The sequence below is a fragment of the Phocoena phocoena genome, chromosome 10 (assembly GCF_963924675.1).
Source record: "Phocoena phocoena chromosome 10, mPhoPho1.1, whole genome shotgun sequence".
Taxonomy (NCBI): domain Eukaryota; kingdom Metazoa; phylum Chordata; class Mammalia; order Artiodactyla; family Phocoenidae; genus Phocoena; species Phocoena phocoena.
In genome coordinates, this window is record NC_089228.1 from 3,901,273 (window position 1) to 3,928,363 (window position 27,091).

General features: G+C 52.4%; 1 protein-coding gene across 2 annotated transcripts in view; it reads left to right on the forward strand.

Annotated features, from left to right (window-relative positions):
- FGD5 (FYVE, RhoGEF and PH domain containing 5) overlaps positions 1–27,091 on the forward strand; it is a 106,149-nt gene that overhangs the window by 74,820 nt on the left and 4,238 nt on the right. The window contains exons 5-18 of one of the 2 annotated variants that reach the window (XM_065885439.1): positions 263–423; positions 695–851; positions 1,470–1,557; positions 3,219–3,269; positions 3,854–3,912; positions 11,045–11,116; positions 12,600–12,668; positions 16,411–16,494; positions 17,984–18,063; positions 20,288–20,387; positions 20,704–20,841; positions 21,865–21,994; positions 22,732–22,862; positions 25,396–25,524. In XM_065885439.1, coding sequence (XP_065741511.1) covers positions 263–423; positions 695–851; positions 1,470–1,557; positions 3,219–3,269; positions 3,854–3,912; positions 11,045–11,116; positions 12,600–12,668; positions 16,411–16,494; positions 17,984–18,063; positions 20,288–20,387; positions 20,704–20,841; positions 21,865–21,994; positions 22,732–22,862; positions 25,396–25,524 — 1,449 coding nt within the window. The remainder of the gene's footprint in view (positions 1–262; positions 424–694; positions 852–1,469; positions 1,558–3,218; positions 3,270–3,853; positions 3,913–11,044; positions 11,117–12,599; positions 12,669–16,410; positions 16,495–17,983; positions 18,064–20,287; positions 20,388–20,703; positions 20,842–21,864; positions 21,995–22,731; positions 22,863–25,395; positions 25,525–27,091) is intronic. The other variant, XM_065885440.1, reaches the window with a different exon arrangement.

The following is a 27,091-nucleotide window of genomic DNA, read 5'->3' on the forward strand; positions in this document are numbered from 1 at the left end:
CACCCAAGGTCCCACAGGGAAGGCGGGAAATGAGCATGCTTTAAACCTACTCCATACTGGGAGCCGTGGGGGGCTCTTTGGGCATCAGTTACCTGTGATCACCAGGTGCGTGTTGTCACCCCCATTTCACAGGGTCTGAGACACAGGTGTGAGGTCCCGTGCCATCAGTATGTACCCAGGGCTCCAAAGCCGCGGAGGAGCTGCCTGGGGGACTGTGCTCAGTCCAGTCGACTCGTGCGTAACAGGCCTCTCGGGGTTTCAGGATTTCCACGGAGTTGTCATGGGGGCCTTGGACGAGATGGACCAAGAGGGCAAGGACACGTTGGCCAGGGAGGAGCTGCGACGTGGCCTGAGTGAGCTCCCACCCATCCGCGACCTTCACCAGGGGATCCTGGAGGAGCTGGAGGAGAGGCTGTCACACTGGTGAGTGGCCCCGGACCCCCGGTCCCCACCTCGTTGCCTTGGGGAATGCAGGAGGTGGGGTAAAAACCCCACCATGTGAAATGGTGTCTCCGTTTGACTGGTGGGGAAGCTGAGACACGGAGGGGTTAGGTCGTTCACCCAAAGTAAAGCAACCGTGGGAGAGTCGACCTGGGATCCCCACCAGAGATGCAATGCCAGCCTTCACCGTCCAACACCGTGTGGTCACAAGGCTGAGTTCTTGCTGTCCTCTCCGCCCCCTCCTTGGCTGCAGGGAGAGCCAGCAGAAGGTGGCTGATGTCTTCCTGGCCCGGGAGCAGGAGTTTGAGCACCATGCCGCTCACATCCAGCAGTTTGATAGGTACCTGAGTCTGCTGGGTGAGAACTGCCTCCATGCCCCCCGGCTAGCAGCTGCTGTCCGAGAATTTGAGGTGGGTTGTCGGTAGTCAAAGAACCCGCTCTAAGGATGCAGGGGTGGGGGTGGGCATGGAAGGGCTTAATGCAAATCAGTGGGGCTTCTTAGTGGGGCAGACGGGCAGACCTGGGGGTAGGGAGGAGAGGGTGACCCAGCAGGAGGGGAAACCCAGAACATCCCCTATTGGGCCATCGATGACAACTCCATGAGCACCAGCCATGGGGAGAGTTTTAGTAGCTGTTTCTCTGTCCAGGAGAGAAGCACAAAGCAAGCTGAGGCCCTAAGCCACTGGAGTGCCCAACGAATGACCACCAACTGGGGATCCAGTTACTGGGCAGCAAAATCAGGGACTTTGTCCTACCACTAACATTAGATGCAAAGCAGGGTCTGGGAGCGATGTATAACTGAGTGTAGCACAGTCTGGGAGCCTGAAAGAATGAACTGTCAGAGTGGGGCGGTGCTAATCTGGGAGGACACCCTGGAGGAGGGGAACCTGGTTTTGGAGATGCTCAGCCTGGCCAGGAGAAGGCATGGAGGGAACATGTGTGGATGGGCTCATGTGGGATGCCGTAAGCCCGGAGACCTCAGGCAGGGGTCTCTGATGGAGTTTTGTTCTCCTGTCTCTTGGGAGCAGCAGAGTCAGCAAGGAGGTGGCCAGAGCGTGAAGCACCGGCTGCTGAGGGTGGTTCAGCGCCTGTTCCAGTACCAAGTGCTCCTCACAGGTGGGCCCCACAGGAGGTCAAGGTGTACCAAGCTGGTGTGGGGAGGGGAAGCACCTACAGAGGGGTGGGGGAGGCCTGGCAAGGTATGCGATGAGACCTCCCCTCCCACTGTAGCAGGAAGGGGTGGGAGGAAGGATGCCGTCACCCCCTGCAGAGGTGCCAGGCCCAGCCACCACCTTCCCTCCGGCTGAGCTTTGGATCCCCTGCTGCCACGTGGAAACTTGCCCGAGTGGCCACCTGCTACGTCTCCCTTAAGCCTCTCCCGTCCTAACACACAGGAACTCACACCTTCCCCTGGGCTGCATTTCCTCCCTGGCTCAGTGGGTCTCATTTCCCTAAAGCTGTCTTATCGCCAGAGCCCTCTTGAATCAGCGGATGTTTTCCCCCTTGGACCTGCTGGCCCTCTCTGTGGCTTTGCCGCTGACCACTTCCTGCTTCTCGAAGCCCTTTCCTCCCGGGGCTTCTGTGGTATACTCTCTCCCTGCCTCCCTCTGACCCCTCTGACCGCTCCCTCTCCATCTCTACTGGCCACTCTCCACGGCCCCGTAAATGTCAGTGATTCCTGGGGCTCTGCCCCAGGTCCTTGTTTCTTCCTTCTGTACAAACTTCCCTCAGGAGTGTCATCCCCTCCCCTACCTCTGCCTGCCAGAAACACCCTTACCTCTGTCCTGAGCAACTGCCTTCTAAATGGACAGAGACCCCTGGCTCAGGAGCTGGTGCTCTGGTGGGGAAGATGGAACTACACACATAGAGATAGGCATGTAACTCCAGGGACCAACCAGGCTGTAAGAAAAGACATTAGGGCCAGGAGATGGAGGATTTTTTTCATCTAATTCAACCAGTATTTATTAATCACCTACTGTGTACCAGGCTCTGTGCTAGATGCTGGAAAGGTAGAAGTGAATTAAACAGTCAAACTCTGTGATGCTATGGAGCTTATACTCGAACAAACAAATAAGGAAATAAAAGTATAATATGTCCGTGATAAGAGCTTTACAGAAAAATGAAACAGGTTAAGGACATTCAGGGGAACAGGGATGCTGTATTAGATCCATCCCTCAGGGAAGACCTGTCTGAGGAGGTAACATTGAACAGAGATATCAGTGAAGTGAGGACATGAGCGATATGAAGATCTGGAAGAAGAGAGTACCAGGTGGAGGAAATAGTAAGTGCAAAGGCCCTGGGGTCTGAGCAAGCTTGGCATGTTCAAGAAGTAGCAAGAATGCCTACATTGCCCCACTAAACGAGAGGCATGGAGAGGTAGCTGGAGCAAGACCAGCCCGTGTCGAGCCTTACGGGTGTAAATATGTTAAGGGTCTGACACATCCCGCTCTACCATGTTGGTGGCCACATCTGTCTCCCCCGGCTGACTGTGTGCCTCTTTGGCATAGCACAGTGCCAGCCACACAGCAGGTGCTGAATAGATATTTGGGGAATGAGTGAACGAATGAGTAGCGGTGGTGGGCATGATGCTGGTGGTGATGCTGGGGGCCCAGTTTTGTGCCAGTGTGTTCTTGTGATGGGCTAACAGAAGAGAGGGTGGGCACCTCATGCTTCTGGAAGTCTCATTCCGTCTCTGGAGGCAGAGGGGCTCCTGTTGTGGACACGAGGGGCTGGCCTCCCCAGGGCAAACTGACTCCTGGCTCTTGTTCTGTCTGCAGACTATTTAAATAACCTTTGCCCGGACTCGGCTGAGTACGATAACACGCAGGGTAAGTCCGGTGTGAACCCAGAGGAAGGGGATACATTCCTGTTTTGGTCCCTCTCCCCAACTCTGGACTCTACACCAGATCCCAGGCACACAACACAGCACCCTCCCCCCAGCTGGGTGTGCAGGGGACGTGAGGCCTCCGGGGCTGCCAAGTGACTCCCCTTCACCTCAACCATGGGGACTCCCTGGGATGGGCTGACGTCCAGTCAGAGGAGGAGAAGGAGGTGATCAGAATTCAGTGATAGGAGGTAGTGCCAGGTCTAAAAATCTCACCCAGACTCCCTGTTTCCTCCCAGTTCTGTGTGGCTGTCCCTGCATACGACCTGCCGGGGCAGTCCCTATTTTAACATATTCTAGTTACAGCCGAGGAAACTGAGGCATGGGGTGGTCACGTGACTGTCAAGGTCACTTAGGCGGTAGTGGCCAAGCTGGGATTGGGCCAGTGACCTGACCCGGCCATGGGAAGAATTGGTGCCACCCATACACAAGGCCCTGCAGGGGTCCTGCCTGGGGAGAGGCGAGGAGGTGGCAGCTAGCCCGGCCCGCCCCAGGAGGCCCAGCCCTCGGCTCTGCTTCTTTCTGTAGGTTCGCTGACCCTCATCTCCAAGGTCACAGACCGCGCCAATGACAGCATGGAGCAAGGGGTAAGTCCAGCCCTGGGCAGCTTCCGTTGGCTGCAGGTTCCAGGAGCCCCTCCACCCTGCACAGGTCTGCCTTGTGATACCCCACTTCTTGGTGAGGGGCACAGGCAACCATTTATCTCATGGGATCTTGCAACGAGCCATGGGTTCTGGCGCTGACATGTGCTGTGTGACCTCAGGTACTGTGTGTCCCTCTCTGGGTCTGCAGTTCACCATTTATTTGAATAGTGAGGGAGGCTGCAGACTTGCACAGACCTGATAAGTAGTGCCCAGACTGTAGTTTGAGAACATTTGCGTTAGCACCTGGAGTGGTCTGTAAACTACAGATTCCTAGGCACGCCTTAGCTCTTCCCAGTTGGAACTTCTGGGATAGGGTCCAGAGATAGGCATTTTTAACAAACACCCCAAATAAATGGCCCACAAAAGTTTGAGAGCCGTTCATCCACGAGAACATGTGAGCTCTAAAGCATGCCTGGTTCTGACAGTGTATAACTCTGCATTCGGGAGATACTGATCAGATGCTTACTGCGTTTCTGTCCAAGATGGCCAGTTTTATCCCACCTCCCAACTCTGTTCCAGTGGTTGCCACAGTTACTTGTGTCCACATATTTTCTGCTCCTCTAAGCAGTAAATATGCTAGAGCTGTGTGTTAAGAACGATTCTGAGGCCGAGTCCTAGACCATTGGGAAAGAGTTCAGTGATCGGTTAGTGATGTCTTCCACAGGCAGAGGTGGGAGTGATGGTGGTGTGTATGCCGAGCTGTTGCTCAGCTTTGCTGTGGCAGGTATGTAGAGCATCCATATAGTCAGTCATCAGCAGATAGAAATAGGGGAAAGGAAATAACGTCTCTTGGACCCCTGCTGCATGTCACGTCTTGTATTGGGGTCTGGAGATGCAGAGCTAAGACGTGAATCCCAGCCCTTGAGAAAATCACAGCTTAGTGGAGCAGTAAATACGTGGACATGAAGAACCATGATAAACATCGTGAGGGAGAGAGAGAAAGTGCTACAAGGTTCAGGGAAGGTATTCATCTCTCCAGCAGGGAGATCACTGAGAAGCAATGATACAGGAGGAGCCCACACAGGGAGGAATGTGCGTGTGCCATGAAGGCAGAGGGAGCAAGGGTGGTCCAGGAAGAGGGCCTGGCCTGGGCACAGGCGTGGAGATGGGAAAGTGCCGGACATGTCAGAGTTCAGAGGGTCACCCAGCGTGGCTGGAAGATGGGAACAGCGTAGGTGCGGTCGGAAAAGAGTCTGAGGGGAGAAGTCAAGGTGGCTGGTGGAGACGTGTACAAGTGTGGAGGCTGAAGACAGCTGGGTGCGAAATCCAGGGGGTCAGACACGCTGTTGTCATCAGCACCGCCCCCCCCCCGGTGTCCGTGGGCTCCCTGCTCTTTGGCATTTTGTACATACAGTGAGATTTCCCTCACTGTAGCCAGAAAACAGAGGTGCTTTGGAGTCGGCGCCCTGTCGTGACGTAGCAGCAGATGGGCTGGGCTGCCTACACTTCCCTTTAGGAGGGATATGCCTCTGCTTCCAAAAGGGAAAATCTAGGTCAGGAAGGGCTGTGTCTTCCCTCCTGTGGTGAGCTCCTGCACATGGCCCCTGCCTGGAGGAGCAACTGGAGGAGCCCACGGCCAAATGCCCTCCTGGCTTTCTCCAAGGGCCAGGCTTGATGCTACGCCAAGATGCAGGCTGGCTGTTGTCTCTCCAGCTGCCTGTGGACACTGCACCAGGCCTGCTCTGGACTAGTGGCCTCCACCTCACGCCTGCTGGGACCGGGCTAGGACTCTGCCTGAGCCATGGACAGGCAGGTCCAGATAACCCAACCCCGACGCAGAGCTCGGTGGCTGTGAGTGTTCCTGAAAGATGGACTGGGGCTCTGCCTCTCCCTCCCCCCTGGTCCCCCTCCAGCTCAGGCCTCATCACCTCCCAGCTCTGCCGTTCCATTCTCCATCTGGCAGCCAGAGTGATCCTATTAAAATATGTTTGATGGTGCCAGAACCCCTTTTTGCAAAGTCTTCCATGAATCTAGGTGGCCTTCAGTAGAATCTGGAAAGTACTTATTGGTTGTGAGGACCAGCAAAGGCTACTTGGAGGAGGGCAGTCCCATGTAATTAATTTCTTTTTCATTCTTGATCTTTTGTTAGCACTTTTATGAATTCATCAGTTTTCCATTAGAGTTCGTTTGGGGTTTATGCTCACATCAAACCATTACCACAGTTCCTCACACAGGTCATAGCTGGAGGTACGGTTTCCAGGAAAAGCCAGATCCCACCACCCCGCCAATCCAAAATGGGACCCACATACCATCCAACACACAGTGTGAAACACCACCATCCCCACCTCTCCCCAGCCCCTGGCTACCACCGTTCTGCTTTCTGAATAGAGCTTTTTCGGGAACAGTTTTAAATGTATAGAAAACATTGAGAAAATTATACAGAAAGTTCGCACGCACGCCACAGTTTCCCCTGTTACGAACATCTTATATTAGCGTGGTATGTTGGTTACAGTAAAGAACCAATATTGATGTAGTATTATTAACTAAAGACCATAGTCCATTCAGATTTGCTTAATTTTTGCCTAATGTTTTCTCCAGGTTGTCATCCAGGATATCGCATCACTTTTATTTTTTTTTGTTTGTTTGTTTCGTTTTTTTTTTTCACACACACACACACACACACTGTATTTTATTTTTACAAGAGATAAATAAACTGACACCAAGTATTGTAAATGGGTGACCACAACAAAAGCAACAATGATTGCAATTACCGAACATGAAACCCACTCACACTGTGTCATAATAGTGACGTTCAGTCCAGGAATCCTCCACTGTAACAGCTCCTTTACTTTGCAGTGAAAATTGATTGGTATATTTTTTGCCTCTGATTGGTATATTTTTTGCCGCCTTTGCGGGATTTTTTTTTAATTCAAACAAAGTCACAAAAATTATAATCATCCTCATCAGTTCACTCAGTCCCATGTAATTAATTTCTTTTTCATTCTTGATCTTTTGTTAGCCCTTTTATGAATTCATCAGTTTTCCATTAGAGTTCTGAAAATGCTTATTCATTCAGTTCAGCAGTACGGTCAGTTACCAGAAACCTGTACTTGTCAGAGTCTTTTCCATGAATTCCTTGAAGATGAAACCCTTTTATAGGAACATTTTTGCAAAAGCATCAGAGTATACCCAGAACTGTCTGTAAATGACAAAAGACTTAAAAATGACCACGGTTAAAGATTTGATGAAAGTTCGTAATAATGCAATTGACAAGGAAATTTAGTTGTTTCTGAGATATACACTTTAAAGTAATAACTAGAATTATGACTTAAACATTATACCAGAACATATAAGATTTTTAGATATTTATCACATCACTTTTAGATGTCATGTTTCCTTAGGCTCCTTTGACTGTGACAGTTTCTCAGGCTTCCTTTGTTTTTGATAACTTTGACAGTTTTGAAGAATACCGATCAGTTATAGTGTAGGATGCCCTCTGTTGGGATTTGTCTGATGTTTTTCTCACGATTGGACTTGGTTTGTAGTTTAGGCGGAAGATCACAGAAAGTACTATTCTCATCATAGCATATGAAGGGTACATACTGGCAACCTGTTGTATGACTGTTGATGTTGACCGTGATCACCTGGCCAAGGTTGTGTTTGTCGGATCTCTCCGTGTAAAGTTCCACCCCCACCTGCCCTGTCCGTATTCTTCGGAGGAAAGTCACTTATGCACAGCCCACATTTAAGGAGTGAGGAATAATGCTCCCTCTCCTTGAGAGCAGAGTATCTACCTAAATTATTTGGAATTCTTCTGCAAGGGAGATTTGTCTCTTCTCTCTCATTTATTAGTGTATTCACTAATTCTAAATAAATTATTTATATCAGTAAGAATTCACGTATATTTATTTTATGTTTGAGTTCTAATCCCATCTACTTTATTTTATTTCTCAAATTGTTCCATCTTTGGCCATTGAGAACCTGGCCAGTTGGTTCCTGTGCCTCTTTCACATACCCCCGTTGGTGTGGGATTGGGTGGGGATTTTTATTTTGTTTATTTATTTTTTGAGCACTTCCTTACTTTCTGGCACTACAGGATGCTCCAGGTTCATGTTGTATATTTCCTGCTCCAGTCCTAGAATCAGCTCTTTCTCCAAGGAGGCTTGGTTCCTTTAATTGGTTAATGGTATTAGAAACCAAGATCTGGGCACCAGGTTTGCTCACTGCTATTGGGGTATCATTTCTTCTAGATTCTCTTAGCTATAGAGCAAAGTAATAAATGTGTATATACCAACCTGTGTATATACTCGTATCTATAGCTATTTCTATATATAACCACCTGTATTAAGCTAGATATGAGTTCTTACTGATGTCTTCAACTCTGATTCTTACCAAATGGATCATTCCAGCCTCCTTCCCTGGCTTATCTGTAAATTTCCACTCCAACAGGGAGAAACCTGGCTCCTGCCATCCAACATCCATTTATTTAATTGATCAGTTTACCTTCCTTCTTGAAAAATATTTTTCCTGGGTATAGAAATATGGGTTGACCAATATTTTCTTTCAGTACTTTAAAGATGCCATGCCACTGTCTTATGGCCTGCCTAGTTTCTGATAAGAAATCTGCTGCAATGTTTATATTTATCCTCTTTATGTAGTGTCCCTTTTTTACTAGCTGCCTTCAAGATCTTCCCTTTACATTTGACTTTCAGAAGTTTGACTATGATATCTAAGTATGTGTGTTTTGGAGGGGTGTGGCATTTATCCTGTTGTGATTCTTAAATTTCCTGGACCTGTGGTTTGTTGTTCATTAATTTTGGAAAATTCTCTTGGATGCCCTGTTCTTCCTCCCCACCCCCACACTCTATTTTCTCTTTGTGTTTCAGTTTGGTGAATCTCAACTTGCCTATCTCCAAGTTCATTCATTCTTTCCTCAGCTGTGTTCAGTTTGCTGTTAATCCTGTCAAAGGAATTCTTCATTTCTGATACCACATTTCTTATTTTTCACATTTCCGTCTGTTCATGCATGCTGTCTACCTTTTCCACTAGCTCCTTTAACATATGAATCATAGTCATTCTAATGTCCCTGTTTGATGGCTCCAACATCTGTGTCACCTCACATTCTGGTTTTCTTGAATGCTTTATCTCTTGAAAATGAGTTGGGGTTTGTTCTTGTTTTTTTGTGTTTCCCATAATGTTTAATCAAATGCCAGACGTTATGTGTAGAAGAACTGTAGAGACTGGGGGAAATAGTGTCTACCTCCAGAAGTGGACATGCTTCTTTTGTACTCATGCCATTCATGTCGAGGGTGGGAGTTGCATCAATCCAGTCAGTAGTTGAGCTGGGTTTAGGTTTTGTTGTCACCATCCTCGCCTTCAGAGCCCCACAGACTTCATGCTCCTCCAGGAGGGGGCTGCCGTTACCTGATGCTGTGTGTTGCGCCTGAGGTGCTGGAGAGTTCTTCTCATGTTCCTGCTCATCTTTGGAGATCTCTTTGTTCTTGCCCCTTCCCCTTCTCAGGGGTAGACCACTGTTTCCTGTTACTCAGTGCTAGGCTCATAGGTCACAGCTCTCCTGGACAAGCCTCAGTCTTGAGTAGGGCCTGTGAGCCAGGCTCTCTCAGCATTCCTGCCCCTCCTCTGCATGGTGGCAAAACTCAGCTGTGTGTCTGTGGCGGGTCTTTGACAGGTTTCTGCTTTGTGTTGGTGCACAATCCTGGGCCTGAGAGGTTACCCACCTCTTCTTGGAACAGGTATCTTTTGCTTCTGCCCTTTCCCCAGAAGCAGTGGGCGGCTCTTTGCCTGGGCTCTGGGAGTGGGAGGGTTGCCCCACCTCCCCCAGTGGCTGAAGGGTTTTGTACCAGAGAGGGGCCTGTGGAAGTGGGCAGGGTTTTATTCCAGCCCCCAGTGGTAGCCTGCTTGCCTTCACCACCAAGAGGGGGTTCTCTCTGGCCCCAGTCTTCCTAGTAAGTACCTGGCAGAAACTCCTGGAAAAGAGCTTGCAAGTGACTGCAGATGCCCCTTGTGTCTGGGGCTCCCTCTTATTCTGAGCTGTTCCACCAGCCCACACCTGACCTTTAAGAATCTATCAACATTTTAGCTGCTTTCTTCTCACCTTTTTTATGCCGACCACCTCCTCCCCATGTGTTGCCAAAGGCAGAATAGCTCATTCCTCTTGTGTTTGCATGGTGGGGCTGTGGTCCGTCTTTGGGACTCAGTTCACCCAGTGGCCTTGGGACCCCGCCTCTCGCATAGGCATAAGAAGAGTTATGCTTTTGCAGACGATATGGCTTTTTCTCCCTGTTAGGTTGGGGACATGGTTTCCTTGCAGCTCCTACATGATAAGCAGAAGTGGAACAACTTATATATATTTCTAATGGGTAGGATTTTATGCCCTAAACTGGGGACAGTGTCAAGGCCTGAAATTCAAGACAGTTTCTCTACACACAATTTTCACCTTGTTCATTGGCTTTAGAAACAACCCTGCAAAAGTTTAAGGGGCATGTGCCCCATGGGTTAGGTGCTTGTCATTTCTAATTTTACGGGATGCTGTGCATAGGCCTGGGGGCATGTCACCTTACATATTGTGGATTCCCAGTGAGGGACCGACAGGGAGCTCCCGGCACACTTGTTTTTCTTGAGGGAGTACAGAGCATTTCCTCCACAGGTGCTACGGTTTTTCGGTTATTCTCTCTCAGGCCCTGCCCAGCCCCCGCCCCACCAAAGGGCGCAAGCCCACAGAGCCAGTCCGGCCTTGGGCATCTGGCACCTCTGGGTATTGAGGTCTGGATGCTCCAGGCGTTACGGGGGACACAGGCTAGAGTAGGAGCAGAGGCCGGGAGACAAACAGGTATCGGATGGCACAGCGAGGCCACGTGACCATCTCCATGGCGTGCAGAAAGACGGCAGTGTCAGACCCCAGGCCCAGAGAGACTAGCCTGCTTGTAGGCAGTCCACACAGGTGGCATCCTGCAGACCCAGTCTCAACTCCTGGTCCTGCCACCGACAGGAGGTCAGATTGGGATCAAGTCCCTTCTGGGCTGCATTTCCTCCTTTGAAGTGGAAACAATGCCACTCCTTACAGAGGAGATGAGGCGTCCTGACCATCTCCCCCTCGCCCTGCTCCCGCCCGCAGGAAAACCTACAGAAGCTGGTCCACATTGAGCACAGCGTTCGGGGCCAAGGGGATCTCCTCCAGCCAGGAAGGGTGAGTGCCACCACTGCTGCCAAGGGCAAGGGCAAGGGCAGCCAGGCAGGCAGGCGAGGCCTTGATAAGCCCCATTGTTCAGCTGGGCTGGCCCCGGGCAGGCCTGGCTGGAGGTGCCTTTCACCCAGGAGGGTGGGGGGGGAGGGCAAGGGCTCTGCTGGGCTCCCCAGGCCCCCCAGCCGCCTCCCCTGGGGTTTTCCGCTTTCAGGGCCTTTAAAGAAACAGTGCCATTTGGGTTCCGTGTCCCTCTGAGAAAAAGAGACACCAGTATTCTTAGTTTAGTCCAGTTGCTGGGAAATCAGGGAGACCATCTCTCAGGAACCCCAACAAAGCATTTTAAAAGTAACATTTTTGGGGATTCCCCTGGTGGCGCAGTGGTTAAGAATCCGCCTGCCAATGCAGGGGACACGGGTTCAAACGCGGGTCTGGGAAGATGCCACGTGCCACGGAGCAACTAAGCCTGTGCGCCACAACTACTGAGCCTGCGTGCTGCAACTACTGAAGCCCGTGCACCTAGAGCCCATGCTCTGCAACAACAGAAGCCACTGCAGTGAGAAGCCCGTGCACCACAACAAAGAGTAGCCCCCGCTCGCCGCAACTAGAGAAAGCCCGTGCACAGCAGAGAAGACCCAGTGCAGATAAATATAAATAAATAAATTTAGAAATAACATTTTTTAAGAGACAAATTTACCCACTTTTAAGCTTCCAAATGGAAAACGTAAAACTCAGCTCAAGGGTTTCCCTGGTGGCGCAGTGATTGAGAGTCTGCCTGCCGATGCAGGGGAGGCGGGTTCGTGCCCCGGTCCGGGAAGATCCCACATGCCGCGGAGCGGCTGGGCCCGTGAGCCATGGCCGCTGAGCCTGCGCGTCCGGAGCCTGTGCTCCGCAAGGAGAGGCCACAACAGTGAGAGGCCCGCGTACCGCAAAAAAAAAAAAAAAAATCCTCAGCTAAAGAATAGTCAAAAATGTGTTTATTACCTATTCCAGTCCATGAAGGACAAGGAACAAAGGAATGAGAGATTGCACTTAGGTGTAAAATCACACCTAATGTTTTGGCCCGAGTCATCAGTTCAGTGAATATTTATTAAACATCTATTTGTATCCTCCAGAATTGAGGGGGCTGTAGCAACTGTTCACAGGTCTTCAGCCATTTTATCAAACTTTCAAAGGCTCTGTTCCAACTGGACCCCTTGTGGTAGCGAACCAGCAAGCGAGTCATTGTCTGGACCACTCTGTGGCCAGAACGGTGTCTGGGGTTGGTGTAATTCAAGGTGGATGCTCCCGAAAGGCCAGGTGCCTGTCCCCAGAGCTGCTCCACCAAACACGGAGCATGTCTCCTAAGCTGGGAATTCTCCCACGAGTTGCTCTCTGGTACTCTGGGAGGCACCGTAATTTGTTTCCCACTAAAGGGCCTCCCCTCACCCTTCTCCAGGACATAGGGGGGTGTCAGCCTGACCACGGAGGTCTGCTTCTCTCCCCACAGGAGTTTCTGAAAGAAGGGACACTGATGAAAGTAACAGGGAAAAACAGACGCCCCCGACACCTGTTTCTGGTAAGTACCTGGCCCCCATCCAGGCCCCAGGACTGTCAAGTTCTGTAAAGTGTTCTGGGGCAGTACTCAAGGACAGCTGCAAGCAAAGGGGAGACTAGACCAGAGCCTACTCCTTAGGGTGTGGATCATTCTGAATAGCCAAGCTTTCCAGAACGCTGAGGGCTTTACAACCCATCCCTAATGTATTACTTGAACGATTTTGAGGGGAATGTTGCCAAAATTTAATTACCCAGGTGCCCATCCTAAAACCAAGAAGTTCTTAAACTGGGAATAGCTGTTCAACTGCCTTATCTAACAAGCGAGAAAACTGAGATCCAGAAAGGAGGGTTGACTTGGCCGGATCTACCCGCAGGTCGGTGGCAGAGGTCCAGAAGGGAACCAGGGTTCTGACCCAAGCCCAGCCCTTTCTCCACTGTGCACAGGATGGGATATACGTAACGTTTTTGATGATTTACCGCCACAGTCTGGAACACCAGGGAATGTCCAGGCCTGGGGTATAGTAACATCAACCTCAGTGGCTACTGAGCTACAAGCAGCTCTTTGCCCCAGTCCTGAGACCCGGCCCACGCCCCCCCGCCCCGCAAGTAGTTTTGCCTTTTAAGTTCTTCTCTCTGCTGGATGTAATTTTTCTCTCTGCTCCTTCGCCGTTAGCTGTCATCTCGTTACTGTCAGTTGTGGCTGCCCTAACAGCCTCCTTACACTTTGTCACAGTCGTGTGCAGAGTAAAAGGAGAGAGGCTCTGAGTCAGTGTGTAGGAACAGGCTGGCAAAGAAAGGGCATTGGAGGAGTGGGAACAGCATGGGCAAACGTAGAGGCGGGAGGAGCGTGGTGTGTCTGGAGGACCTCTGTGAGTCTCGTGGAGTCATTGGCTGCAGATGGGGTCTTCCACTCATGAGCTGGGTCTACATCAGGCCTCAGATAGACCCTCTGCCACTTGGGGACTGAATTCCAGAGAGGGCTCACGGTCCGGAGCAGGGGAATCCTGAGCCTGACCGGAGCGGCACGTCTGCGGCTGCCCATCAGGGTTTTGGGAGCCTCTGTGGCACGTGTCCCGAGGCCCCAGCCCAACCTCAGTGGGTCACTCCACTCCTCATAGAGCACAAGGGGCGCCGAGCTTAGAGGCTCTTCTCCCTCTGTTCCCTACTCGCAGCCACCTGTCACCTCCCATGAGAACCCCTCCCTCTGGCTGGCCGGTGCTGCAGTGTAAGGCAGGCAGCGTGGTCCTGGACCACTCATAGAGCCCTGGGTGCTCGTGGCGTTGCCATGGCAGCAGGGGCTCCAGGGGCAGCCGCAGGAAGGCTGGAACTGCTGTGGTAGTGACACAGGAGGGTTCCCCAGGGTGGGCGGGGTGTGGCCACCACCAACACACTACCCTGCACACACTTGGAGGCACCCGCATTTACTCGTGACCCTGGCTCTGCCACTGATGAGCTTTGTGATCCTGGGAGGTTGTCTAGCCAGTGTGTGCCTCGGTTTCTCCCTCTGTGAAATGGGGATGATAGTAACAGCACCCGCCTGAGGGAATTGCTGGGGGATGAATTGAGATCATTCCGGGGGCTTAGCCCAGCACCTGGCCTGCCCAGGAGTGCATGTGGAATGGCCAGTAGTTCTTGTCAGTGTTAGAAGAACAGAGCCAGAAGGGGCTTTGAAGGTTCCTGTGACCCAGGGGTTGGCCTGCTGCCTGTTTTGTTCAGAAAGCTCTGTTGGAACGCAGCCTCACGCATTCTTTTATGATTGTCGGCGGCTGCTTTTAGGCTGTAGCAGCTGAGTTGAGCAGTTGCGACAGAGACCATCTGGCCCACAAAAACTGAAATATTTACTATCTGGCCTTTTACGAAAAAATTGCCAACCCTGGTCTATTCCAACTCTGTTTAGACAGTGAGGCCCAGAGAGGAAGGGTTTGCCTGAGGTCACACAGCAGCTCAGTGCCCAGGCCGGGTCTCCCGCACCACCCTGGCCAGAAGCGCCAGGAGAGCTGGTGGCAGGAAAACTTACCCTTTCTGTCCCCTCAGCAGACTGTCTGCAGGGAGAGGAGTGTAAATCCTGAGTTCTTGCTCCATTTCAGACCCTGAGATGCCTTGTCCTGTTCTATCCTCAGGACACCCCTAGTCTGCCTTGGCTCCCACGCATAGGGGCTCACTGGGGGCCACTCTCAATGTTTGTAGTGATGTGGGGGTGGGGATATCCTCCGCTTGGCAGGTGAGGAGGCTGAGGCTCAGAGAGGGCAACGGCTTGTCCAAGTTCACAGAGCTGCTGCAGAGCAGGGTCAGGACTGATGGCCCACAGCCCCACCCAGAGCGTGACATCGGCTCTTCAAGCTGTAAACTTTTAGCCAAACAGAAGCACTCTCTCCGGAGGAGAAGTGACTTTCCTTATGTTTCTTCATCTCTGCCCTTCTTCGGGGCAGGAAGCTTCAGTTGTTCATTCAACAGATATTAATTGAGCACCTACTACGTTGCTGGAGGTACGGCGGTGAATAGAACACACCAGCTCCCTGTCCCCAAGGAGCTTCCCCCTTCCCTCCCTTCCTTCCTTCACTTTGCTTGGTAGAGGCTTAATTAATTAATTTTAAATATTTATTTTTTTGGCTGTGTTGGGTCTTAGTTGCGACACGTGGGATCTTTGTTGCGGCATGCGTGATCTTCCATTGTGGCGTGCGGGCTTCTCTCTAGTTGTGCGGGCTTCTCTCTAGTTGAGGCGCGTGGGCTCAGTAGTTGTGGCGCACGGGCTTAGTTGCCCCACGGCATGTGGGATCTTAGTTCCCCGAACAGCGGTTGAACCTGTGTCCCCTGCGTTGGAAGGTGGATTCTTTACCACTGGACCACCAGGGAAGTCCCTGAGGCTTAATTTATATAGAGTTAAATGCATCCGTTTTAAGTGTACATGTTAGTATGTGTTGACAATTGTATATCATCGTGTGACCACCACCTGGGTCAAGGTACAGAACATATCCAGCCCCCAGAAAGTTGCCCTGTGCCCCTTGTCAGGCACCTTCCCCCACCCCCACCCCCACCCCAGGCAACCCCTGGCCTTGTTTCCATCAGTATAGATTAGTTTTGCCTGCTCTGGAGCTTCATATAAATGTTATGAAGCAGCGTGTACTCCAGAGACTGGCTTCTTTCCCTGGCATGTGTTGGAGGTTGAGCCCTGTCATCAGGCATGTATCTGTCTGCTCTGTGGTTACTGTGTGGCTGTGAGGTGTGGATGAATCACAGTTTCTGTGTCTAGTCACCTGCTGATGGACGTTTGGGTTGTTTTCCTTTGGGGCTGTTATGAATAAGCCTCTAGGAACATTCCCATACCTGACATTTTTTTTTTTTTTTTTTTTTGCTGTACACGGTCCTCTCACCGCCGCGGCCTCTCCCGCTGCGGAGCACAGGCTCCGGACGTGCAGGCTCAGCAGCCACGGCCCACGGGCCCAGCCGCTCCGCGGCATGTGGGATCCTCCTGGACCGGGGCACTTACCCGTGTCCCCTGCATCGGCAGGCGGACCCCCAACCGCTGCGCCACCAGGGAAGCCCCCCATACCTGACTTTTTGTGGGCATCTGCATTTGTTCTTCCTGGGTGTCTATGTCAACGTGGAATTGCGGGGAAGGGTGTCCCGTTTCAGCCCAGAGTGGTTTTGCTCTCCTGTGTGGGTGACGGGGAATGCAAGATGCCTCTGCTCAGTGATGCTCCAGGACACACCCAGCACAGCTTTCTGAGGCCAAGGCATGTCTGATGGGGTTCCCCTCCCCCCAGATGAGTGATGTGCTCCTGTACACGTATCCCCAGAAGGATGGGAAGTACCGGCTGAAGGACGCATTGGCGGTGGCCAGCATGAAGGTAGATACCTGGGGTGGGTGCCCTGGGGTGGGCGGGGGGACCCCAGGGGAGGCGGAGACACAGCCCTGCTTGTGGAGCTCACAGACCAGCGGAGGTGAGGGAGCCTGGGTTGTGAGTTACAGCAGGATTCTGTTGTAGGTAGTCCAGGGAGAGTGAGGGTGAGGGAGGCCTCCTGGGCGGGGGAGCTGAGTCCCTTAGAGTGGATAATATTTGGACAAATAGGGAAGGGAGAGAAGGAAGGGGTCCTAGGAGGAGGGAAATGCATAAGGAAAGGCTTGGAGGGAGGAAACAAGCAGGTGTTTTTTTTCAATTGTGGTAAAATATGCGTAATATAAATTCACCATTTTTAAGTGTACAATTTGACAGCATCAAGTACATCCACGTTGTTGTACTGCCACTGCCACCATCCACCCCAGAACTCTTTTCATCTTTCCAGTGTGAAGCTCTGTCCCCATTAAACACTAATTCCCCATCCCCCCTCCCCTAGGTGCTGGGAGCCACCATTCTACTCTCTTGTCTCTGTGAATTTAGCTACTCTGGGGACCTCATATAAGTGGAATCATATGCGATGTTTGTCCTTTTGTGACTGGCCTGCTTCTCTGAGCATAATGTCCTCAAGGCTCATCCATGTGGTAGCAAGTGTCAGAATCTCCTTCCTTTTTAAGGCTGAACAATACTCCATCGTATGTGTAGGCCACACTTTGTGTACCCATCATCCATCCATGGACACTTGGGTTGCCTGCACCTTTTGGCTGCTGTGAATAATGTACATGGGAGTGCAAATAACCTATTTGAGTGGCAGGTATTTCTTAAATGTGAGAGAGATGCCAGCCCAGCTGGACATTCTCATGGGTGAGCTTGGAGAGAAGGGAAGGTGACACAGCTGTGACCTCACTTGCTGTAACTTAGGTCCCGAATACGGGGCTGCTTGGGAGCTGATGGGGATTCTCAATGAGCAGGAAGTTTTAGGAAGTTAATTCCAGCCCAGCGTGGGGACAGGGTCAGAGAGGCGAGCACTCAAGTGGGGGAATTGGGTGTGGGCTGTCATTTGGGAGGGCGGAGGGACGGGAGGGAACGTGCTGTAGGGGCCCTGCAGGGGCTTTCCCGCTCCTGAGGCTCCTAACCTGGAGAAGGGGAAGGGAAGCACCTCGTTCAGCTGGGAGGCGGCTTCCCTTTTTGAACCAAAGCTTCTGCTCAGGCGTCTGTGACAGAGGCCGTGAGGGAGGGTGGCCACTGGACAGGTACTTGTCCAGAACGATGGGTTCTAAGAGGGATGCTCGTAGCCTTCCTGGGTGTGGGCTGGTGGCCACAGAGTTGGAGTCGGCAGCCGAGCCCTCAGTGCACGCGTGCGCGCACACACAAACACACACACACCCCATCTTCCACGTAAGAAAGGTTTGCCCTTTACAATGAGGAAACTCAGGCTCAGAGTGGGGCAGTGGCAGGACCCCTCCCGCCCCCATCCTGAGGGGCCGCTTTTGGTTTCCAGGTCAGCCGCCCTGTGATGGAGAAAGTGCCCTATGCCCTGAAGATCGAGACTTCCGAGTCCTGCCTGACCCTGTCTGCAAGGTAGGAGGAGGGGAGAGGAGGGACGGTCTGGGGCAGAAGGGGCAGGATTTTGCTGGTGGGAACATTTGGAATAACAGGTGCTGGAAGTGTTGTCATTTTTATTTCGGTATCCTTTTGGGTAAAGGACTTTTGTCTTTTCATTATTTCTTGTCCTTTTTGGGATCACAGATCTCTTGAAGAATCTGGTAAAACTATGGCTTCTCTCCCCAGAAAAAAAAATGAGCATACGCATAAAACTTTACATAGAATCTCAGAGCCCGTTGCTTAAATATAAAAATATCTCATCGTTGTAAAACCCTAAGGATTATTGGGTCTTTGCAGCAGTAAGAAAAGTTACAGCCAATGAAAAGTGCGTAGTGCACCTTAGCTCACAAAATGGTCTGCGTTTAGGCTTCCAGGTCTGGAGAGCAAGAGAAAAATAAGGAGTGAGCATTCATCATTTTACTTTCCCTGTTTGGGGGTAAGGCCTTTCTATCAGAGATGGCTGTTTTCTTTAGGCCCTCGAGCTCTGCCCCGGGGACCCCTCCTCACTGGCTTCTGGCAGAGAAAGGGCTCCCCCCTCCCTCTTTAGGGGCAACGCCAGGTCAAGCCAGGGTGCAGAGGGGGGGCTCAGAAACCGGGGAGCGGGGGCTCCTGCCAGGGGCCTCTCTGGGCAGAGTAGGGGTACAGAGTTCCCCAGGTTGGAGTGTCTTCCCTCCCAGCCAGCGTGTGACCCGGGCGGCAGCAGGTCCCTTTGTGGGCGTGGTTCTGGGTGTGGGATGGGACTTCCGGCCTGACGCGCACGCTCTGTCATAGATGCGCTTTCCCGTCCTCAGTGCCCGGTCCTGTGCTGAGGATACAAACTGTCTAAGCCTTGATTTGCTCAGAAGAGCCCACTTTACGAGTTGGAAAGTTATGACCTAGCAGAGCATAACTGCTGTAATAGTAGTGATGACAAAGGTGACATACACTGGGCACCTGCCAGGTGTCAGGCGCTTCCTTGGATCCTCAGCACCACCCTTGGAGGTGGGGCCTGCAGCTCCTCCCATGTGCAGGGAGTTGAGGCCTAGAGAGGGGTTCCACATCCATGTGAGGCAGAACTGGTGTTCAAACGCAGGACTGTGTGAGCCAGAGCACTTCTCCACTACTATCTACTGCCTGAGGGGGAAAAAGTAGCCTTGGAAATTCTAAGGAGTGACCCCTCCATCTGGGGAAGTGAGGGAAGGCTTCCTGGAGGAGGTGATGCCTGGGTGGGTTTCCATGGCCTCTTCTCTCCTTATCTCTAGGTAAAATCAGGGGCATGAGGAGGCCCAGGGTGTGGTTTCATTTTGCCCAACCGTGAAGTGAGGGTAGTGACAGGCCACGCTTAAGCCCTTCAGGTGGGGCTGCCTGTCTCTCCTAGGCAGAGGCACTGCCCTTTGGCCAGTGGCCTCAAGGAGCCACTGTCACTGTCAGGCCGGTCACCTTCCTGCTAGCCCCAGATACTTCATGCTGAAGCTTCCAGGGGACTCATGCATCTCCTTTTAGGGATGTGGCATCTGGCTGCCCACCACCCTCCCTCCCAGGCCAAACTGGTCCCTTCTTCTAGTTTGAGTCCGCACACTTAGTACGGGGTGGGAATAACGTCTAGGGGGCTCTGTGAGAATTTCCACCCTGAAGCTGCTCTGGGGCAGCTCAGGCCAGGTGTGGCTCTCACCACTCAGGAGACCCCGCCAGGCTCGGAGCGGGGATGGGAAGTCTTCGTTTTGGATGAGTGAGTGGGAAGTTATGTGGGAAACTGAGGAGGAAGATGGAGAGAGTGGGACGGTGACCGTTGCCAGCATTTATCCACCCACCCTCGCGGTGGTACCCGGCCCTCAGCCCCCAGCCAGCCTGCCCCCCTAAAGTGTGGGACCCCTTGCTTTTGCACGGTGCTGTGTCCTCGACAGAGTCCTCCACTCCACACGTGTCATTTGGTCCCTACAACAGCCCTGGGAGTTAGAGGAGCAGTGTTGGATGTTCCCTTGTTACGGGCAGAGCCCGAATACAAGTAACGTTTGGGGCCGCCTGCTCGGAAGCAGAGGTGCCGCGGTGCAAGCCTTGGCCCGTCTGGCAGGCGGCTGGGCTGGCCAGTGGGGTTTCAGGCATGGCGGAGAGAGGCTCTGGTGTGGGGGAGGGGCGGGGGCCACCAGGACGTGGTCCACCCCCAGAGGGCGGAAGGCAGAGCCCTCGTGCACCCCTCGCTCACTCCAGCTCATGCCCACAGCTCCTGTGCAGAGAGGGACGAGTGGCACAGCTGTCTGAGCAGAGCCCTCCCTGAGGACTCCAAGGCCCAGGCTCTGGCTGCCTTCCAGCATAGCGTGGAGGTGAGCGGGGTTTCTGGGGCACCCGTCTCACAGACCTGGGTTTCCCTGGGGCCCCTGCACACCCACGAGGCCTCGCATCTCCTTGCATCAGGGCCCTGGGTCCTCCCAGTGCCCAGCTCCGGATAATCACTGTACAGCCCAGAGCCTGGCATCTACGGCTCCGTTTGTAACCGAGGTCAGCTCCCTGGGGGTTGCGGGGGAGCCTGCAGAAGAGGACTCCACCCCGCCCACTCATGTGCACACCCCGTACGGGGTAGGGGGGCGCCCATCCAGTTGGTCTCCTGACCCCATCGCTTGCCCGATTCCGCTGTTCCAGATACGGGAGAGGCTGGGGGTCAGCCTGGGGGAGAGGCCCCCGACCCTAGTGCCTGTCACACACGTGATGATGTGCATGAACTGTGGCTGTGACTTCTCCCTCACCCTGAGGCGCCACCACTGCCACGCCTGCGGCAAGGTGAGTCCCCGTCGGGGGGCCGTGGGCGTGGCGGCGGCGTCGGGTGGGGACCGGTGGGCGTCCAGCAGCTGCTGCGTGTCGGGCCCAGAGTGGGGCATGTTCACACCAACCCTGTGAAGTTAATTCCCCTCTTACTGATACCCTCCCACCAGGACTCCAGATCCCAGGCCCATCCCACTACACCAGCAAGCTCTCAAAAGGAAGTCGTAGCGGATGTGGTGGTTTTCCTGGGATGAAAAGCATCCTGTCACGGTTAAGGGCACGGGCTCATCAGAAAAACAGATCAGCTTACAGCACGGTGATGATAGTTAGCAAAAGTGTAGTGTATATTTGAAAGTTGCTAAGAGAGTAGATCTTAAAAGTTCTCATGCAAGAAAAGAAAATTGTAACTGTATGTGGTAGATGGATGCTAGCTGGACATTGTGGTGAGCATTTCATCATACAGTCTCCCTTGATACCCACAGGGGGTTGGTTCTAGGATCCTAGGATCCCCGTGGCTACCGAAATCCGAGGATGCTCAAGCCCCTTATGTAAAATGGTGTAGTAGTTGCATGTAACCTACGCACATCCTCCCGTATACTTTAAATCATCTCTAGATCGCTTATAAAATGCCTAATACAGTGTAAATGCTATGTGAATAGTTATAAACATAGCATGAATTCCGTGTAAACGGTGGCCAGCACACGGCAAATTCACATTTTGCTTTTGAAATTTTCTGGAATATTTCTAATATTTTTGACCCGCAGTTGGTTGAATCTGTGGATATGGAACCCACAGACATGGAGGGCCCACTGTATATATGTATATTGAATCATTACATTGTACACCTGAAACTAAAATAATGTTACGTATTTTAGAAATTTTTAGAAAAGAAAAACAGATAAGCACCTGCACAGAAACATAATTACTGTGCTCAGAGCACGGGGCCCTGGAGGAGGTGGGAGCGAGCAGGCAGGGGGTGCGGACGCGTCACTGCGCGCGTGCTGGGAGGGTGAGACCCTCTGACACGCATCACCCCACCAGATCGTCTGCCGGAACTGCTCAAGGAACAAGTACCCTCTGAAGTACCTCAAGGACCGCATGGCCAAGGTGTGTGACGGCTGCTACGGGGAGCTGAAGAAGAGGGGCGGGGACATCCCAGGCCTGATGAGAGGTACCGGGGACCACCCTCCCTTTCTTCCCCACGTGGCTTCTCCCAACCACCTTCCTGGGGAGGCTCTGAACAAAAGCAGCCCTCAAGGAGGAAACCATTTCCGCAAACGTTGGTTCTGTAGAAAGTGCATAGGTGCACCCAGAGGAAGGGTTCCATGGACAGCTAAGTTTGGGAAATGCTGGGTCCACGCGTCTGTGGCGAGGACGGTTGGCCGGCGCTCACGTCTGCGTAGCGGCCCTCTCTGCAGGCCTGTGTTCCGTGGGGCCTTTTTGCAATAAGGATGACGAGATGGAGAGCAGAGGCGTCATGGTCGCGGAGGGGCTGAGGGTCCTCCAGTAAAGGAGCCCGAGGCAGCTGAGCTGGCCCGTGAGAGCCCGTGCGCAGGGGACAGGCTTCAGCAGAGCAGGGTCAGCTGGAAGGTCAAGTGGATCCTGGGCCTAAAACCAGACTCCCCCCTCCCCCACCCCCCGGGGCCACCTGAGGCCATCGGAGAGGACAGCCCAGCCTCATGGAGACTTGGAGAAGAGGGGCTAGCCAGCACTCAGGGAAGGCCTGCCCCCAGCCCCGCCTTTGTGTTAGCAGAGGGGGCTGTGCCCGTCTTTCTGGTCACACTGAACCGCCCCAGTGAGGCTGGGTCCCATCTTGGGAGGGACGGGAGCTCAGATTTCACAGACACGTGGCTTCTGTGCCCATCCGCGTGGACTCTCACCTCCCTTCCGGCGCTTGTCTTGATGTAGGGCGGCCCGTGAGCATGAGCTTCCCCCTGTCCTCCACCCGCTTCTCGAGTAGCGCCTTCTCATCCGTCTTCCAGAGCATCAACCCCTCAGCCTTCAAGAAGCAGAAGAAAGTCCCTTCGGCCCTGACCGAGGTGAGGCAGGTGGGGCTACCTGCATGGGAGGCTGGGGATTGAGACGTTTCTCGGTCCTTCTCAGTGGACAGGGATGGACCCCCCGCCCAAGCTGGACCAGGCTCTTCAGGACAAAGAGGATCCCTAATGGGAGTTGTCCTGACTCACGCTAACAAAGGCAGCCCTGAAGCACAGGCCCGTCTCCTGGGTGACGGAGAAGACACCTGTTGGTTGCAGAGGACAGGAGCCCAAGTGGTTGTAGGTGGTGCTAGGAGACATCTCTCCCATCCTTCTCTGCACCTGTCCCCCCAGCCTAGACCTAGTGCCCAGGGTTACTGCACAGATCGCCCGGGCACTTGGGTCTAAAGCCGTTTGTCCTGGCTCAGGTCTCCCATGTCAGCCCTTCCCTGCCCCCTCCCCCCGCCCCCGAGCTTTGCACCATTCTCTCACCCTGGGGGTCCCACACGGGCTCAGGTGGTGAGCCTCCTAAGGGTCGTGGGGCTCTTTGCAGGAAACCTCAGAATTAGCTAAACTAAATTCCATTCTGGAAACACGACCAGATTACATGTCTGTATTCTAATCACAACCACAAACAAATGTGTGCCATGAATATACATGCTGTCAAAAGAAGAGTGATCAGCTGTTTCCCAGTTTTCTCATTAATATTCATTATTGAGTAGCAGGTGGTAATAAAAAGTGTTAGGGATGCAAATTTTAAATGAGGACAGTTCTGTCCGTTAACTTAATTCCTTTTGCATTTTAAAAATCTTGTAAATAACACGTGATAAAGATTTTTTCACAACACAGAAGACTATATGATAAAAAGTGAGTTTCTCTCCCTCCCCAGACTCCTTCAGTCCCACCCCTCAAAGGTAACCACCATCAAGTTTCTTACGGACCCTTCCAGAAATTTTTGTGCATATACATAATAAAGATAGACGATCATAGGTCCTTTTTTTTTACCCAAAAGATGATATACTGGGTCCTCTGTACATTTCTTCCAGTTAATTTATCTTCGATATTATTATTTCACAGTAGTTCATACACATAAATCTCACACTTCTTGCATTGTGTGGCTGTCTCATCATTTATTTAACTAGTCCCTTTCCACAAATTGAGAAAAGATCACCCTCTCACTCACACTGTGGTGTCTGCATGAGCTGAGCTCATAGAACCTGAGTGTTCTGTGGGTGCAGAGTTCGAGAACCGTTCTCACTCTTTGGGCATCCGGGCACTATGATCCTGGTGCTGTGTGGATCTGCCCCAGCCAGGTTGGCAGTTTTTGCCCAAAGTGACAACCTTTTTGTTATTCAGCGAAGACTACACCGTGGGCTCTGCAGCAGCCCCAGAAGAAATGGGCGCCCGTCCCTCTCCACCCTCTCCTCTTCCCCCAGGAGCTCCACCTCAGCAGTGAGATCTGCTTCCCATGGGAAGGTCTGCAGGAATGCTGCCTCTGGAGCATCTGTCAGGGAGGGAGACTGCAGAGTCGGTTTCCCTGATGTGTTCTATACATTCTACCTTTCTCACTCTGGAGCTGCTCCAGCAGGTCAAGTGTGGGGAGAGAAGTCGAGTCTGGTGTTAGAAGTCCTGGCACCCGGAGAGGGGCAGGTTCCTTTCCTGGTACTTCTCAAAACACGCGGCTGGTTGTAGCTTCCTCTCCCTACACTGAAGTTAGCTGACCTTCAGAACATTTGCTGAGAGATCTGAGTTCTTACCCTCTCTTCAACTAAGTCAGGATTTGACCTTTGGTAGATCCCTCCATTCCTCTGGGCCTCAGTTTCCCCACCTGTAAAATGAGAAAGATGAAATGATTTCAAAACCTGGCTTTATTGCTCTCGTAGTAGGGTGAATATTTATGGAGCACTTACTGTGGGTCAGGCACTGTACCTGACAGGTACCTGTCTTATGTCACTTAATTCCAGTTTTACTAGTAAGGACACTGAGTCTTTGAGGACGTAAGTGGCCTGACATTACCCTTCTAGTAGCTGGTAGAGCCTGTGCTGGAGCCCTAGATTGGTCCTACTCCAAGCCTGTGTTCTTAGCCCCCATATGAAGCCTGTTCAACAGACCACAACCACTACTACTGCTACTTAGAGGAGTTAACAAACTCATTAGGCAGGAGATCATAAAACCTTTCAGATAAACAGTACAAAAGGGATCCCCTCTTAAATATAAGAAAGAAATAAGCTGAAAAGTATAAGAATCAATTTTAGAAGGAAGAAACTTTCCCCCAAATATCTGCAGTTTTGTAATTTGGGGGCTTGGGGGTTGAGGGCAGGGAACCAGGAATCTGAATCTCCACCAGGGGGCAGCACTCCTGCAGGCAGTTTTTGATTCCTGTGTCTAGGATCCGCAAATCCTGTCAGTAAATCCTGTCTCTCAGACATGGTACAGTTTTGCTGCCTTTGAGGTGCTGGGTGGATCCCGAGATCATCCAAGTCTCAGATTCCAAAGCAGTATAAACACCCTGCCAGCGGGTTCGCAGTGTCATTTTGGCTGTGTGTAAACCGTGTCTACTACCTGGTGCCCTGACCGCCCTGCTTCCGTCTGCCAGGTGGCCGCCTCCGGAGAGGGCTCCGCCATCAGCGGTTATCTCAGCCGTTGTAAGAAAGGGAAGAGGCACTGGAAGAAGCTCTGGTTTGTCATCAAAGGCAAAGTGCTCTACACCTACATGGCCAGTGAGGTAGTGTGGCTCCTGCTTTCTCTCCTCTCCCGTGAGGGCCTGTGGGTTAAGCTCGTGCCTCAGACTGTCTGTGTGGGGTGTGCACTGCACCTCACCAGAGGGCGGTGTGAGTCTAGCATCTGGTTCCCACGTCAGTTCCCACGTCGGTCAGGTGTTTACTGAGGGACGCCATGTGGATATGCAGCCATGCGTCCATTTCCTATCTGAGTAATTTACTGTTTCCTTGTGGGGCTGAGACGGTACAGCAGGCAGGCCTGTGCGGCATAGCATTTGGGTATCACAGCCCCAGCATCCAGGACAAGCTGGCACTCCCTAAAAGAGAGCGCCTTTGTGTTCTCCGCTTCAGTTGTTTGAGACAAAATTCAGCAGCTTGGAGGAAGCTACCATACTTACTTACTTATTTATTTATGGTTGCATCAGGTCTTAGTTGCGGCATGCTGGATCTTCATTGCAGCACATGGGCTTCTCTCTAGTTGAGGCGCATGGGCTCAGTAGTTGTGGCGCGCGGGCTTAGTTGCCCCATGGCATGTGGGATCTTAGTTCCCCAACCAGGGATCGAACCCGCGTCCCCTGCATTGGAAGGCGGATTCTTAACCCCTGGACCACCAGGGAAGTCCCACTTCTTTACTTTTTGTCTGTGCATTTGTCAGGGAACTATATTGCCTCGTGGTAACTCTTCTGCTAAGTAAAACTCAAGTTTATATCTTACATTTATGTCTACTAAAATATCGGAGAGAGGCCCTTGGTCAAGCCTGCTTCTGGAGTAGATAGGTGTGAGCTTGGCTGTACAGCAGGGGGCTCTCTGGTCCTGGCCCAGGCTGAACCTGTGGGATGATGTGAAAGATTTCCGTGTCCAGGCCCCACCATCTGATGGTTTCCACAGGCGAAATCTGCTTTGAAAATGGGACTTAAATGCATTCTGCCCAGCTGCACAGGGTAGGTGCTTTACCCACAAGGATGTGCACATCAGCACAGGGCTGGCCTTTCTCCCCTGACCGCAGATGCTGGCATCCGGGCAGAAGGCACTGCCTTCTTCCGGGCATAAAGCTTCCCTCATGAGGGGCCTGCAGCTGTGCCGGCTGCAGTCAGCCGCATCTTCAGGGATCCCAGAGGCCAGGAGGGATGCAGACACACAGAGGGGACCCACTGTGGGCCTGAGTGACTCGGGCACTGTGTGAGGCAAGCCCTCCCCTGAGGGGGCCTTTCACTTACGGGTCCACAGGTGGGGCTCTCCGTGCTGAGGAGAATATGGATCTTTCTGGAACAATCTGAAGTGTGCTGCAACCCAGAGCGGCATCTTCCTAAGGAGGCATTGCACAGGACACTCGCAGGGGCCCTCTGAGAACTGGGTTCTGAGAGGACCCTGAGTAGACAGTTTGTGGGACTTCCTCACAGTAGTGCTTTTGAGTCTCTAACGAACAACGGCGTGTTGTGGGTCCCCAGGATGTGGAGAGCCCCCAAGGTGGCCTGACAGCAGGCCCTTCCTCACAGAGCATCTCATGGAAAGCACACTTGGGGAAGAAATACTGGCTTAGACAGATGAACAAAGGCTAGTGATAATTAACCA